Raw genomic sequence first — 12,163 nt, 5'->3', positions numbered from 1 at the left:
AGCAAGAGTAGTACCATTAGCTGTAGGAACATGATGCAACAACAGCCTAGCAGCTAATTTTTTTCATGTCTGTCCTCTGACAGCAAATTTCATACTTAAACTGTGCTTGTTTCTCCCAATCTATCAGAATGCTTAGTGTTTTCCAAGAAGTGAAAGCATGCTAAACGTTGCTTTCATTCTCTAGTTAAGCAGGAGAAAGAAACCAATTAAAATTTGTCATGGCCTCACATATGTTTGATATACATTCCTATACTGTAAAGAGTTTTTTTCAGGAACTAGACTGTTCTTGAAAATGCTTTCATTTACCCCTTACACTCGTACAGTTCCCACCTGTAAAGCTTATACTGGGGAAATGATGCTGACACCTATAGGAACATAGGTATGAGTGTAACCACATATATAATGAGAGTAACCACATCTATGAGCCTGTACTCCTTCAGAATGTGTTTTTTTAGCAAAGCACTTGTTTAAATTGAGAAGTGAAAGCCTAGAATGCAATATCCCTTCTGTGAATAAACTACAAAGTGTAGCAGGCATGTTAACAATGAATAACAAGTAATAGTGGGTTTTCCAACAATCCAGTTTAATAGTTTCTTCATATGTCTGTCTTTTTACATCAAATAAATTTCCAACACAAAAAAAAAGGTAATGTACAGTTCAAGAAAATACCCAAAGCCATTACAGTTTTGGCTTCCTATTTGTTGATTTACAGTTATGTACAAGATATCTTATTTGTAATAACCAGTGAAGATTTAATGATTGATTTACAATGTCAGCTGATCCCTTTAGCTATGCAATTGAATTGTCTCATTTTTAATATTTACATTCATAGAGGCAGGAGACCATTTCCAAGTCCCATTTATGGATAAGGTTAAGAGGTGGACTGAAGCAAGGCAAGATTCTTACTACCAACAACAAACGTACCTCTGAAATCCCATTTTTATATAAAACTGAAGGAAGAATCCAGCACCAAGTGCACTGATATAACCATTATATTGAGAGTCAATAAAGTGTCTCCACTGAGAATAATATTCCCACTCATTTCAGAGGGAGGTATGTGCAAGCTGTAGGCAGTACATATTTCAAGCTGCAGCAGACAAAATGTACAACTCTGGTGGTAAAGAGGTGCCCTACTTATCCTGCCAGAGACCTCCAAAGCAAATGAAGACACAGAGTATGTTATCTTTTTAAATGTGTGAGGAGAACATTTCATAGTTCTTACACAGGAGATTAAGTTGGGAGGAAAAAAAAATTTATCATAACACACAAGCTGTTTCATAGAACCACAAAATATCTCAGATCAGAAGGGGCCTGAGAAGGTCATCTGATCCAAATCATTCAAAGCAGGGCCGAGTTCAAAGTTAGAGTTAGAGCGGGTTGCTCAGAGCTGTGTCCAGTAAAGTTCTGAGTATCTCCAAGGATGGATATTATGCAACCACTGGGTACCCATTCCCATGTTTGACAACCCTTATGGTAAAAAAAAGATGTTCATAACACCTAGAATTTTCTACCTTAGAAGGATAATCTAAGGTCCACTGAGACAATCATAGTCTTTCTATTGACAAAAACACTTTTAGAGCACCCCTAGATCAAGTATAATAAGGATTATTCTTTCAGCTTTTTGTAAGAAATAATTCATTTTTAAAGCTGTGATATCTAGTCAGGATGGTATATCACTGCTTGAAATATTTACCTAGTACATATCTCAGTGCAAGATATGTGTCCATTGGCATTAAGAAATCAATGCCACAGTTGTACTTCCTTCATCTGTGACAAATCCAATATTTTGCACATCACACAGCTGTTGCAGAACAGCATGCTTATGAGAGCATGACTAGATGTGTATTGCTCACACAAAATGCATGAGGGGTTTCACCTCTGAATCCTCTCAGCAAAGACAAAAACAGTTTGCCTGGGGAGCAAAAGTTAGTACTCCATATTATAGCTACACGTGCCTGAGTTTTTGAGAACCATGTTTTGCCAATGACTGCTACCCTCCTGATCATCAGACTTGATTTGTCTCTCCCAGCTTGAAAAATACAATCTACAGCACAGCTTCCTCCAATAACAAAAGCTACTCCAAGCTGAAATGCTTTTCTAATGTCTATACAAAGGCAGCCACTCGTTCAGTCATTCTTTCTCAACAAAAGCATTATACTTCATGTTAGAGGCTGTGTACCCTTTACTTTCCCAGCCATGGTGAATGAGCAAAACAAACTAGAATCAGTATTCATATTCAGGTTTCAAATTAGGCTGTGGTACATCTTCCCACAGACACAGTGATAAGAACACATAGAGTCCGATATGACAACACACTGTGTGCATCCTGTGAAATCTTCTGGGAACAATTTCCTCTTACATGATACATATTTTATGACAGTAACAGTCATGACCACAATATAAGACTGCAGATACATGCATATTTATTGATCATAACTGTGTTGAGTGAGGTATGTGAACCTTGATAATTGGAACTACTTCTCTGCTTTTATGACTGTGGAAGAAAATAGCCCCCCCCAAAAAATAAAAAAGTGTTAATTCTGGTCATCAGAGTAAGTCATGCTATATATAGAGAGACAAAGAATATTGAGAGAAACACACACTGAGAAGCTGATGGGCTCATTTACATGGCAGGCCACACTTGTCACATTTGGTAGAAAGAAAAATAAGGCTTTCCCTGTGCAATCCTCTTACAAGATCCAGAGTCTTCAGCAGGGTAAATAAGGTTCAAAACATTATTTCTCCCCTTGATGTAGATGCACAGAGTAGCTCTTACCACCAGTGTGAGAGGTGCATGGAGGGCAAGAAAGGTCAAATCACATTTAAAAAAAATAATAATTCTGATTGCCACAGAAATCTTGACAGCTGAATAGAAGAAGATATTCCATAGGCCTTTTAGCAGAACAACAAGGTGCAGCAAGATGTTGCATTTCAATTCTCTTCCCTGGTTTTGTTTTGTTTTGCTAATATTTGTTTGATAATCTACAGGCCATTCTCAGGCTATAGCAACAAATTATCTCTTTGAAGGTCTTCCTCATTTCCTGGCTACGAAAGGCATAGATCAAGGGATCAATCACTGAGTTGCACATAATGAGAATGAGGTACATGTTGAAGTGAGACATGAAGCAAACACAATAGAGGTTTTGAGGGCAGGAGATCATCAGGATGAGATGGAGGAAGAATGGAGCCCAGCAAACGATGAAGATGCCAAGAAGCATAGTCAGAGTGATGGCTCCCTTCATACTGGTTCTTTGATGGACAGAGTTGTACCCAGGCAAAGCAGCTATTTTCTTCACATGAGTACGAGCCAGGAGGAACATATGGATATACAGTGAGACCATGAGGAACAACATGGTAAAAAACATAGTGATGAGACAAATTATAACGTAAGTTGATTCATAATAAAGAATGAAGATAATGCCACAGCCCGTGCAAAAGGTCCAGATGCATGCAATGATAAGCCCTGATCTTTTCACTGTCATGATGTTGTGGTAACGCAGGGCATAGAAGATGGTGATATATCTGTCTATTGCTATAGCCAGCAAACTGCACATGGAAGCCACTACAGATATGCAGATCATTGAATCAAAGACATTGTCTATATGACGGACAAAGGTATCTTCCATAATAATATGCCTATTGTTTATTAAGTATATTGTTATGGTCTCCCATGCATTAGACACACTAACCAACATGTCAGCCACTGCTAAACTGCAAACAAAAAAATACATGGGTGAATGCAAGTTCTTGTTCTTAACTATTGCACATATCACTAAGATATTTTCAAGGAGGCTTACAATGCCCAGAGTGAGGAACACCTCAGCTGCAATGACCACTTGCTCACATGGTGATGACTTGCTCTTGACGGTAGGCACAGTAAAGTTGCTGCCAAAGGCACTCAGGTTTAGTTCAGAAACATACAGTTGAGAGGACGTGTTCATCTCTGGAAGCAAACACGTTCTGTTCTCTCTGAGGGACTTGCCAAGGAGTGTGGTAAATGCATTTTCCAAAAAGCAAAGACCCTGCCAAAAAAAATACAGCATGACGAGAACAGGCAGAAGTTGACAAAACAAATATCAACCATTTCTACGTAATTTGGCTTGTACACATCCTGCCTCTTCCACACCATATTCCTCTACTGATTCTAAATTAACTTCCAAATGGCTCAGATTTTTTCTACTCATCCTTACTGGGAAATTAAAACCACAAAATAATGAAGAGATTTGTGCACTCTTCCTTCACATTTTTGTTTATCCTACTTGGTCTCCCAGAAGTGAGCACAATATCCTGGAAATTCTACTGAATGCAAAACAACAGTTTTCAGAGCCTGAGTTCTCAGAACCCAGAAATGTAGGAGAATAGAGTGTTAGGTTGAGCAGAACCTGCTCACTTCAATATAATATATAGAAGTTGAATTTCTGCCACAATTAAGAATTGAACACTTTCAGTAAAAAAAATACATGCTTCCTGACCTTTGTACTTTTTAAGTTTGCATGATCTGTGTTATAAACAGCTTGTCTGTGCAATACTGACATGCTCATTTTAGAAGCTTAGTATTAAACCACTAACCAAGGCAAATCCATACATTCCAGGATAGAGTGGGGTTACAGAATTTGTAGGGGGAAATTCTGTCATAGAAATATGTTTTCTATTCCAGATTGTAAGTATTTTATTCAATGCTCTTTTGGTAATGAGAATATTCATGGCAAGCTGTAAGCCATCGGATTCTTAATAAGGGGAAAACTTAAAAGTGATAGTCAGTGACTTGTTGCAAGTAAAATTCAAAGCTTCTCAAGCTAAATCATTTTCAGTTTTTAAAAGTAAATTTTTATTTGCAATCAAGAATTAACTGTACCTATTTACCAGAGCTGTTCCTTCAGCTGCTCTTCCTCTTCATTACCCGCAACCTTTCCTCCAGAGAGCAGAAGTTTCATCACCTCTTCACCCAACATCTGGGGCTGGGGACTCCTTGGTGGGAACAGATGACATTATAGACGAAAAGGAATGAGTATATCCATAGAGTCAAGGCTGACCATGTATAAATTACTTACTGTGCAACTGCCTTTTTATAGTCTCCGAGCAATAATGACTTCAGTACTCAGGCTGTGGCTCCTCCTCCCCTTTGCCCTGCTGAACTTCTCTTTTCACAGATTTTGTTAGCAAAAACTTGGGTTTTTACCACCATCTAGTGGTTTTCAAGCGTCTTTATTTTTAACTCAACGATCTAAAAGAGAGGATGAGCTTTTTAAAATTCTCGCTTTCTACTATATCTTTTAAGGCAAATGATATCAAAGAAGAAAATGTTTTACGCATGCTCCTTTCCAAAAGCATCTCTTATGTGTGTGGGCTTTTGTTGTTGTAGAATAGAGGTTTTGATGCAGTTGAGGAGGAGTACACACTACTGTGCTGGGAACCAGGGCTCCCTGAGATGGATGTGAACTGTCCCAGGATTCACAGGGTCCAAGAGCTGAGAAATTCAATGATCAGCATTGCAGTATCTGGAGCCCGTCTGTGGGTCTAGCAGTCAGGCAGTCCATGCTCATTCTGGGTTTCACCCAAAAGATGGCAAAATTAGTGGCAGTCTTTTCTTTTGCAAATGAGCTCTGCTTCTGCATGCGGAGGAACCCAAAGCACACATCCTACCAACACTGACAAATACCCTTTATGTTATCCACTAACCAGCCAGTCAAATACCATGCAAGGTTTAAAGTTAACTTGAGATAAAAAGTCTCTGTTTCTCCAGTTGTCACCTTTCCATAAACCAGGTGGTCAGTTTTTTTTTTCTGTGGTATATAACTACTTCAAATGCTTATTTTTAACTTACAGCATTTCTCTTAAGGAATCACCACCAGAAAACACAAATTTTATTGCTGTATGCTGTGTCATTTTTGAGTTTTCAGAGGACGTACAAATAGAGTTTATAGTTAGAATGCAGCTAAGTCTGTGTGTCTAATTATTATATCCCATAGATGCTTTCTTTATTGTTACTGCCAGCTTCACACTAAGGACACTCAAAGACTTGGGCCATTGTGTGAAAGGTTCTTATGTATGAATAGTCCCTGCACCAGAAGAGATAGCAAAAAACATTTTGATTCATTTGAGTAAAAAGGCTCCTCTAGCACTATGCAGTTACAGTCTGGAGATGAACTTTGCATGCCCCTTCTCCCTACTGAAGCAAAGAGAATTTAGGTTATCACAAAATAGAGGCAGCAAACTATGCTCAACTGCAGCTGTTAGATCTGAGCAGATAATGGCAGCAAGTAAAGAGCAACACTCTCTGCTGCATCTAACTTCTCCGTGTGCCAAATCTGAGCTCAAAGCTCATCGCTATGCCCAAAAGAAAAGAATAGAGGATGCCCACCTCCAGTTCTCTTTCTGTCCTTCAATGTACAGGATGTTTTGGTTCTCGTAGGTTATATTTAGATATCTTAGTTATCATTTGTTTTCATTCCCATAGTTTCTGATTTTCCCATTTCAGACCTTGGAAATCATATACCTATGAATAAAATTTTACTTCTTTCTCAGTTCCTGTATCTACCAACGATTGTGCACAGTGTTCTTTTCACTTATTTTTTTCCCTTCTAGTACCCTAATTTTTGGTTTATTGCACTATCTCTCTCTAAATTCAGTTCATCTTCCCATTTACAAATTCCTCTGTACATTCACTTTAATAAAGTTCTTTGTGGCCCAGCTTAGCTGTCTTCACAATAGTTCTCTCTGTACCTTCAGCACTCAGAGCAGACCGGCTGATTACCAGAAATAAGTTACGCATCACACTGGATGGTTTGGTTGCTATTCCTCAGCACAATGCCTGGTCTCTCACGTATACATTATGAATCAGCCTTTGGATTCTTCTGCTACAGACCAGACACTGAAGGCCAGAACCCTGGTATAAGTGGCAATGCTAAATAAAGAAATTCTCTTATTTACAAAGTGAGCAGACTAAATGACCTGCCTGGAAACTGGGACAGTGATGTAGGCATAGTTTGGTTATGTTAGAGGATGAAATTAAGAAATACTTTACTCATATTTCTAATTTTAATGTGTTTTATCATAATATTGTAGCAGTAAACAGCTATAAGCATAACACTTTGAGCTGCAGGGGCACCCAGTTAGCAGCTGGTGAAGGGAGGCATGCAGGTGAGTTATATGGATTGAGAGTAAAGGGGCACAGGGACAGATCTTTGGATTCTCCCAAGGTTTCCCAAGAATAAACTGCGAACTTCCAGCTGCAGGGCTCCTGTCAGACTAGCTTAGTCTTTCAGGTGTTCATGATTCTGGTGTTCAGCTCTCTTGTTTCTTCCATTAATTAAATTTTCTGTCTCTGCAGGCAGGTTGGCACTCAGCGTTTTCCAAGACTGCAAAGAACATGCCTGGACTGCCAGTGGGGACAGTCAGTACTTCATGCATCACTGTCATTGTGTAGCTATCGGGCTGCACCAACTCGCAGTTACTGGGCTGTGCTGGCTGTGCTGATCCCTTGAGCACACACAGAGGAACACTCTGAAACCCCTCTGCTGTCCCCAAAACAGTGTTCTCTTTCCACAAACGGAAAGAGGCAGGGAGCAGCTGCATGCTGAGGTGGAGGCACTTGGGCCTGCAGATCTGGGGGAAGCCTGGGGCCCTGGAGCCCTTGGGCCATGGTGCTGGCTGAAAGGGACCAGGAGGTGAATCTGACCAGATGGGCCTGCCCCAGCTGTTTAAGACCTGGGCTCTGAGAAAGCTGGACTCAGCACCGGCTTCTCTGCAAAACAGAACAGCAACCAGGACGCCTGTCTGTATCACTCATTTGTTTTCTCATTGAATTCATGTATATGACCCCATGTCAGGGCTGACCCTTCCCACCTGACGTTTTAATGTGTTTCTGCAAAGGGCAAAAGTGAAATTGCACGCTGCCTTCATGACGGCAAGATACTGATTTTATCAATGAATGCATAAATGAGACCAACAGTACAACGTGCCCCCAAAGAATTTTCTGTGAGGAGAGTTTATTACACTCAGATGAATTCTGTTATTAATCTGTGGTAATCCTAATGGGTTCAGAGTAGAGTTTTACTGAAGCCAATACAAATCTACCCAACTTGTCTGGTGCTAATACATCAAAGCAATTTAATTCCAGTGTCCTTCTGTAGATATTTTTATCTGTTCAATGAAAATATATTTGTCCTTCATAACATAGCTTTGGATTTGTGCTCTTGGCCTGTTTACAAAATCTCTCTTCTGTCTGTTCCTTGCCTGTGCTGTCATTAGCACAACATTTCAGAGCCACAGAGTATCCTCGCAGACTGCTCTCTGTTCTAAGAGATAATCCATGGATCCAGGGCAAAAGTGAAGATCATGGCCTTCTCTGCATGTGGGTATATTATAACATAACAAGTGTTCTCTAACGGCTCAGACGGACACAACTATTTCTCTTGACCTCTGCTCTGAGTAGCATTGGCTGAGCCCCATCAAGGTCCCTACTGTTACCTCCTCAGTATTACCAAAGCAACGGCAGTTAGCCTTTAATAAAGACAGGCAATTAATCCAGTCCAAAAATAAAAGTCATCAATCCTTCCTGTTTTAAAATAAAAAAAAAACAGTGGATGAAGTGATGATAGACTCTTTGTAGTTCAGTCCTATCCCCTGTGCAGGGTATAGCTGAAAGCCTAAAAGTTATGCTTAGCAGTAAGCAGTGTTATGGTAAATATATGTTTTTACATCATGGCATTAATTTTCAAATCAACACTGAAATGTCATTTGTGGGAAGAATCACAGGAAAGCAAGACTGAAAGAGACACCCAAATATCATGCAAGCTGTGCCCTGGAAAAGGGAAGGATCAATCACACTTCCTATGACTGCACTGGCACTCCTCACCATCATCTCTTTCAATGGAGTGCACCAAACCAGCTTCAGAAAATCTCTGGCCACTCTCAGTACCTGTCAGTGGTACTTCTCACACTAGAAGAGAAAGCTGAGAAAAATGCAATGCAGTATAAAAGGCACTTTAGAAAGACCTATCCTAGTAATCTAAACTGGATGATGTTATAACTAGCTCCCTAAACTGTAAAAGGGTAATAAGAGGTTCAGTAACCATCAATTTTATGTGCCTTCTAAGGAGAGCCAATTCCAGCAATTAATCATCCCCTAACATTTTGTTAGAGCATGGGTCAGCAGTACAGGCCTGCTACATCATAACAGCAGTGCTAGCTACAGACTTAAAAAAAATCACAGATGATCAGTGCTAGAAACTTTTTTGACAGAAAGGTACCACTTGCTACACTTGCTAGAAGAGAAAGGGAAGTATTTCTTGCAAGACCAAAGATATTTAATATCTCTATCCATTTATATTATTATCAAAATAAGTGATAATAATGCTGCTTCAATTGCATATTATGAGACATCCCATATCTCATTTCTGCAAGTTTTTCTTCGAGTATGGTAAAGAAAAACATTAAGAGAGCATTATTCATTCATTTCATGAAATGCTTGTGCATGAGAATCATTTTTTGTATAAAATGTTGTTAATTTATTGTGTAATTAGTCTCCTCATTGGGACTTCTATGTTTGGGCATTTGTATTTTATTGGAGTGCCCACAGCCAATTCAGTGAATGCGGGTGAATAATACCACATCTTCACATTCAAAATTCAGCTTTCCCTTGATGTCTCCTTCACGTCCTTTTGAGTATAAAAATTATCCCACTTATCCCTCGTAATGAGTGAAAAAATAATAATTTCTGGGTGTTTATGAACCCTGGGAGCTCTGTTCTCCCTGTCCTGGACTAGTTGCTTGGTTTGAGCTGAGAGCTCTGAGAACTCAGTTTCTCTCTTCCCAGTGCTTTCCTCATAGTCAGTTTTTGGCATTTAAGCCCAACATGGGTATTGAAAGATGAAAAAGCAGCTAAAGGGCAGCTTCAAGAGGATATAGACAGTGTGAACAATTATGAAATCACTGTATCCAACAAGAGATATTGCTACACATGCAAAATTTCATGTGAAGCAATGTGTGCATGGAGTTCCTATCTTGGCAATTGCAAATGTCTCTGATTCAATACACACAATGACTAAATGTAAATATACATGCTAGCCAACTTTTTAGCGATTTTCAAGAATGCTATGACAGCAATATCAACATTTCTCTCCTTTGAAGTATTTTTTAGAGATATTTCTAATGTCTCTGTACTGAACTACAGTTCATTTCCTCATCTCTGTACAGGTTGGTAAAAATGCAGTTATTTCCTATTAAATGAGGTGTATAAATGCAAGGTAAATGAGAATTAAATCATAACCATTTAGCTCAGAACTTAATTATTTTCTGTCAAGCCTTTATTGCACTACTTTTTCTGAGCTTTCCTACCAAGCAAGCTTGCAATGTACAGTATATTTGTTAATGGCAGGATATTTTTTAACCACTGTATCCTGCAAGAAAAAAATAAAACAACACTATTTCAGGAGTAGGAATTATTTCTTTTCTAGCATTCGCCTGCTAAGGAGTAAAAATATTGAGATTTGTTGTGGCTGAAACCAAGGATATCAAAAATAAAAAAAAAAATGCAAATTACATTAGCCAGAAACAAACTGATTTGGAGAAAGGAAAGAAGACAATTATTGTGTCTGAACCTAGAATACTGTCTTCCATAAAGAAGTAACAAGTGCATTCAGTTGTACAAGTGAGAAGCTAAATCAGTTGACACTAAAGCATTGTCCCCACAGCAAGCTTAGCCCCAGTTCAGTGACATACAAAAATCAAGTGACTCTCGTAAGCCCTCCATATTCATGGCATTTAGAATGCCAAACAGCAGGCACCATGTGCCCCACTGTATTTAGTGTCTAAGCCAGTATTAAGAGCGAAGAAGAACCTGAGAAAATTCTTGTCATAATGGTTAGGTGAGCAGCAACTCTCTGGCTTTTGGGGCTTACATATTGCCTGGTTATAAAAGCCCAGAAGAGAATTTCTTTTTGGCAGGTTTTGAAACATGAGGGAAAAAGAAAAAATATGTAGTTCTCATTTGAAAAAAAAAATGAAAAAGCAAAAGAACAGTATGATTTCAAAGAGATGGCAACCTTTAGTTCAAGCTCTGGTTCTAATGAAAATAGCTAAGAAAGCCTATTGCATGGGTTAATCCTTCGAGCTAAAAGGGATGGCAGATTTCTGTCTCTGAGAAATCAGTTGCTATTGGATCAGTTGGAAAATCAATTTCTGCAAGACTTAGGCTGTACTATGCCACAGTTTCTCAATTGAATTACATTGCTGCATGCCATCTCTAATTGTTGCTAAATAAAAGAAGATATTGTGTGACATCTACGATCTTTCTTACCTCCTCTCACTGAGCTTCTCAACTACTGCAGTATGGAGGTCAGTGCTGGATAAACATTGCCGACTGGTGAAAAGCTGCATCTTTGAAAAAGTGAGCTTTGTGCTTATTAAAGATTCTGAATGCATGAAATGCACCTCATACTAAATAAAAGAAGAAAGCAGTCTATGGCTAGCTGAAAGCTAGGAATTAAATATTTCCATTTAGGGGATGAAAGACAGATGCTTCAACATATCTGAAATAAATAAATAAATAAATAAAGGAATGAAATGAACCTTTAATTTAAGGAAAAATCAAACTAAATTTTTCCCATCAATCAATTTTGAGTTGCCACCCTTTGTGGTATCCAGGGCTGACAGATGGAAAGTTCAAATACTTCAAGAAACAGAGTGGGCAGTCAGGAGGGAAGGCGCAGCTGCGTAGATCTTAGAGCAGAGCAACACAAAGACAGAAGCTGTTTCTCCATATAAGTTCATATAAGACTCATCGCTGGAGTAGCAATTCGATACCACAAAAACACCATGGCCCTCTAGTTCTAGTGACTACTTTTGAACTCCTTGTATTCACCCATGGACATGGAAAGCCATCACCTATGTTATTCCAGAGGTTTAAACATCAAGTACTGTGTTCGTTACCACAACTCCATTAATGTCAGTAATGTTACAGAGCTAAAGAGAATGGCTCTGATTAACAAACCCAAGTGTATTTTTGTTGGTGCATCCAAGTGAGTCAAGGACTAGCTCATATGTTTCCTGAAAGCCAAGAGGGAACAACCAAGGTCTGAATGCCTACTTACAAACACACAAAGGAGTTAAAAAAAAATAACTTTGGCTTCAGGGAATACAATATCACAGTAGTCAACTTATC

At 39.0% G+C, this 12,163-nt stretch overlaps 1 protein-coding gene across 2 annotated transcripts; it reads right to left on the bottom strand.

Annotated features, from left to right (window-relative positions):
* Positions 1-559: 559 nt before the first annotated feature.
* On the bottom strand, positions 560-5,102 carry MC5R (melanocortin 5 receptor). 2 transcript variants are annotated; one of them, XM_083822702.1, is made up of 3 exons: positions 5,052-5,102; positions 4,856-4,968; positions 560-4,022 (listed from the first exon to the last, which is right to left on the bottom strand). In XM_083822702.1, exon 3 carries the CDS (start codon positions 3,939-3,941, stop codon positions 2,964-2,966), a length of 978 nt encoding a protein of 325 aa, XP_083678828.1. In that variant the 5' UTR covers positions 3,942-4,022; positions 4,856-4,968; positions 5,052-5,102; the 3' UTR covers positions 560-2,963. The 2 variants fall into 2 exon arrangements, with proteins under 2 accessions (XP_083678828.1, XP_083678829.1); XM_083822703.1 differs by having other exon boundaries at positions 4,864-4,968; positions 5,052-5,092.
* Positions 5,103-12,163: the final 7,061 nt, after the last annotated feature.

The sequence above is a fragment of the Anser anser genome, assembly GCF_964211835.1.
Source record: "Anser anser genome assembly, chromosome: 2".
Lineage (NCBI taxonomy): Eukaryota > Metazoa > Chordata > Aves > Anseriformes > Anatidae > Anser > Anser anser.
Note: the sequence above shows the minus strand (reverse complement) of the source record. Positions and strands in the feature narration are given on the sequence as shown.

Coding starts and splice junctions, on each gene's coding strand:
- MC5R (XM_083822702.1), bottom strand. CDS start 3,941: ATGAACACGTCCTCTCAACTGTATGTTTCTGAACTAAACCTGAGTGCC.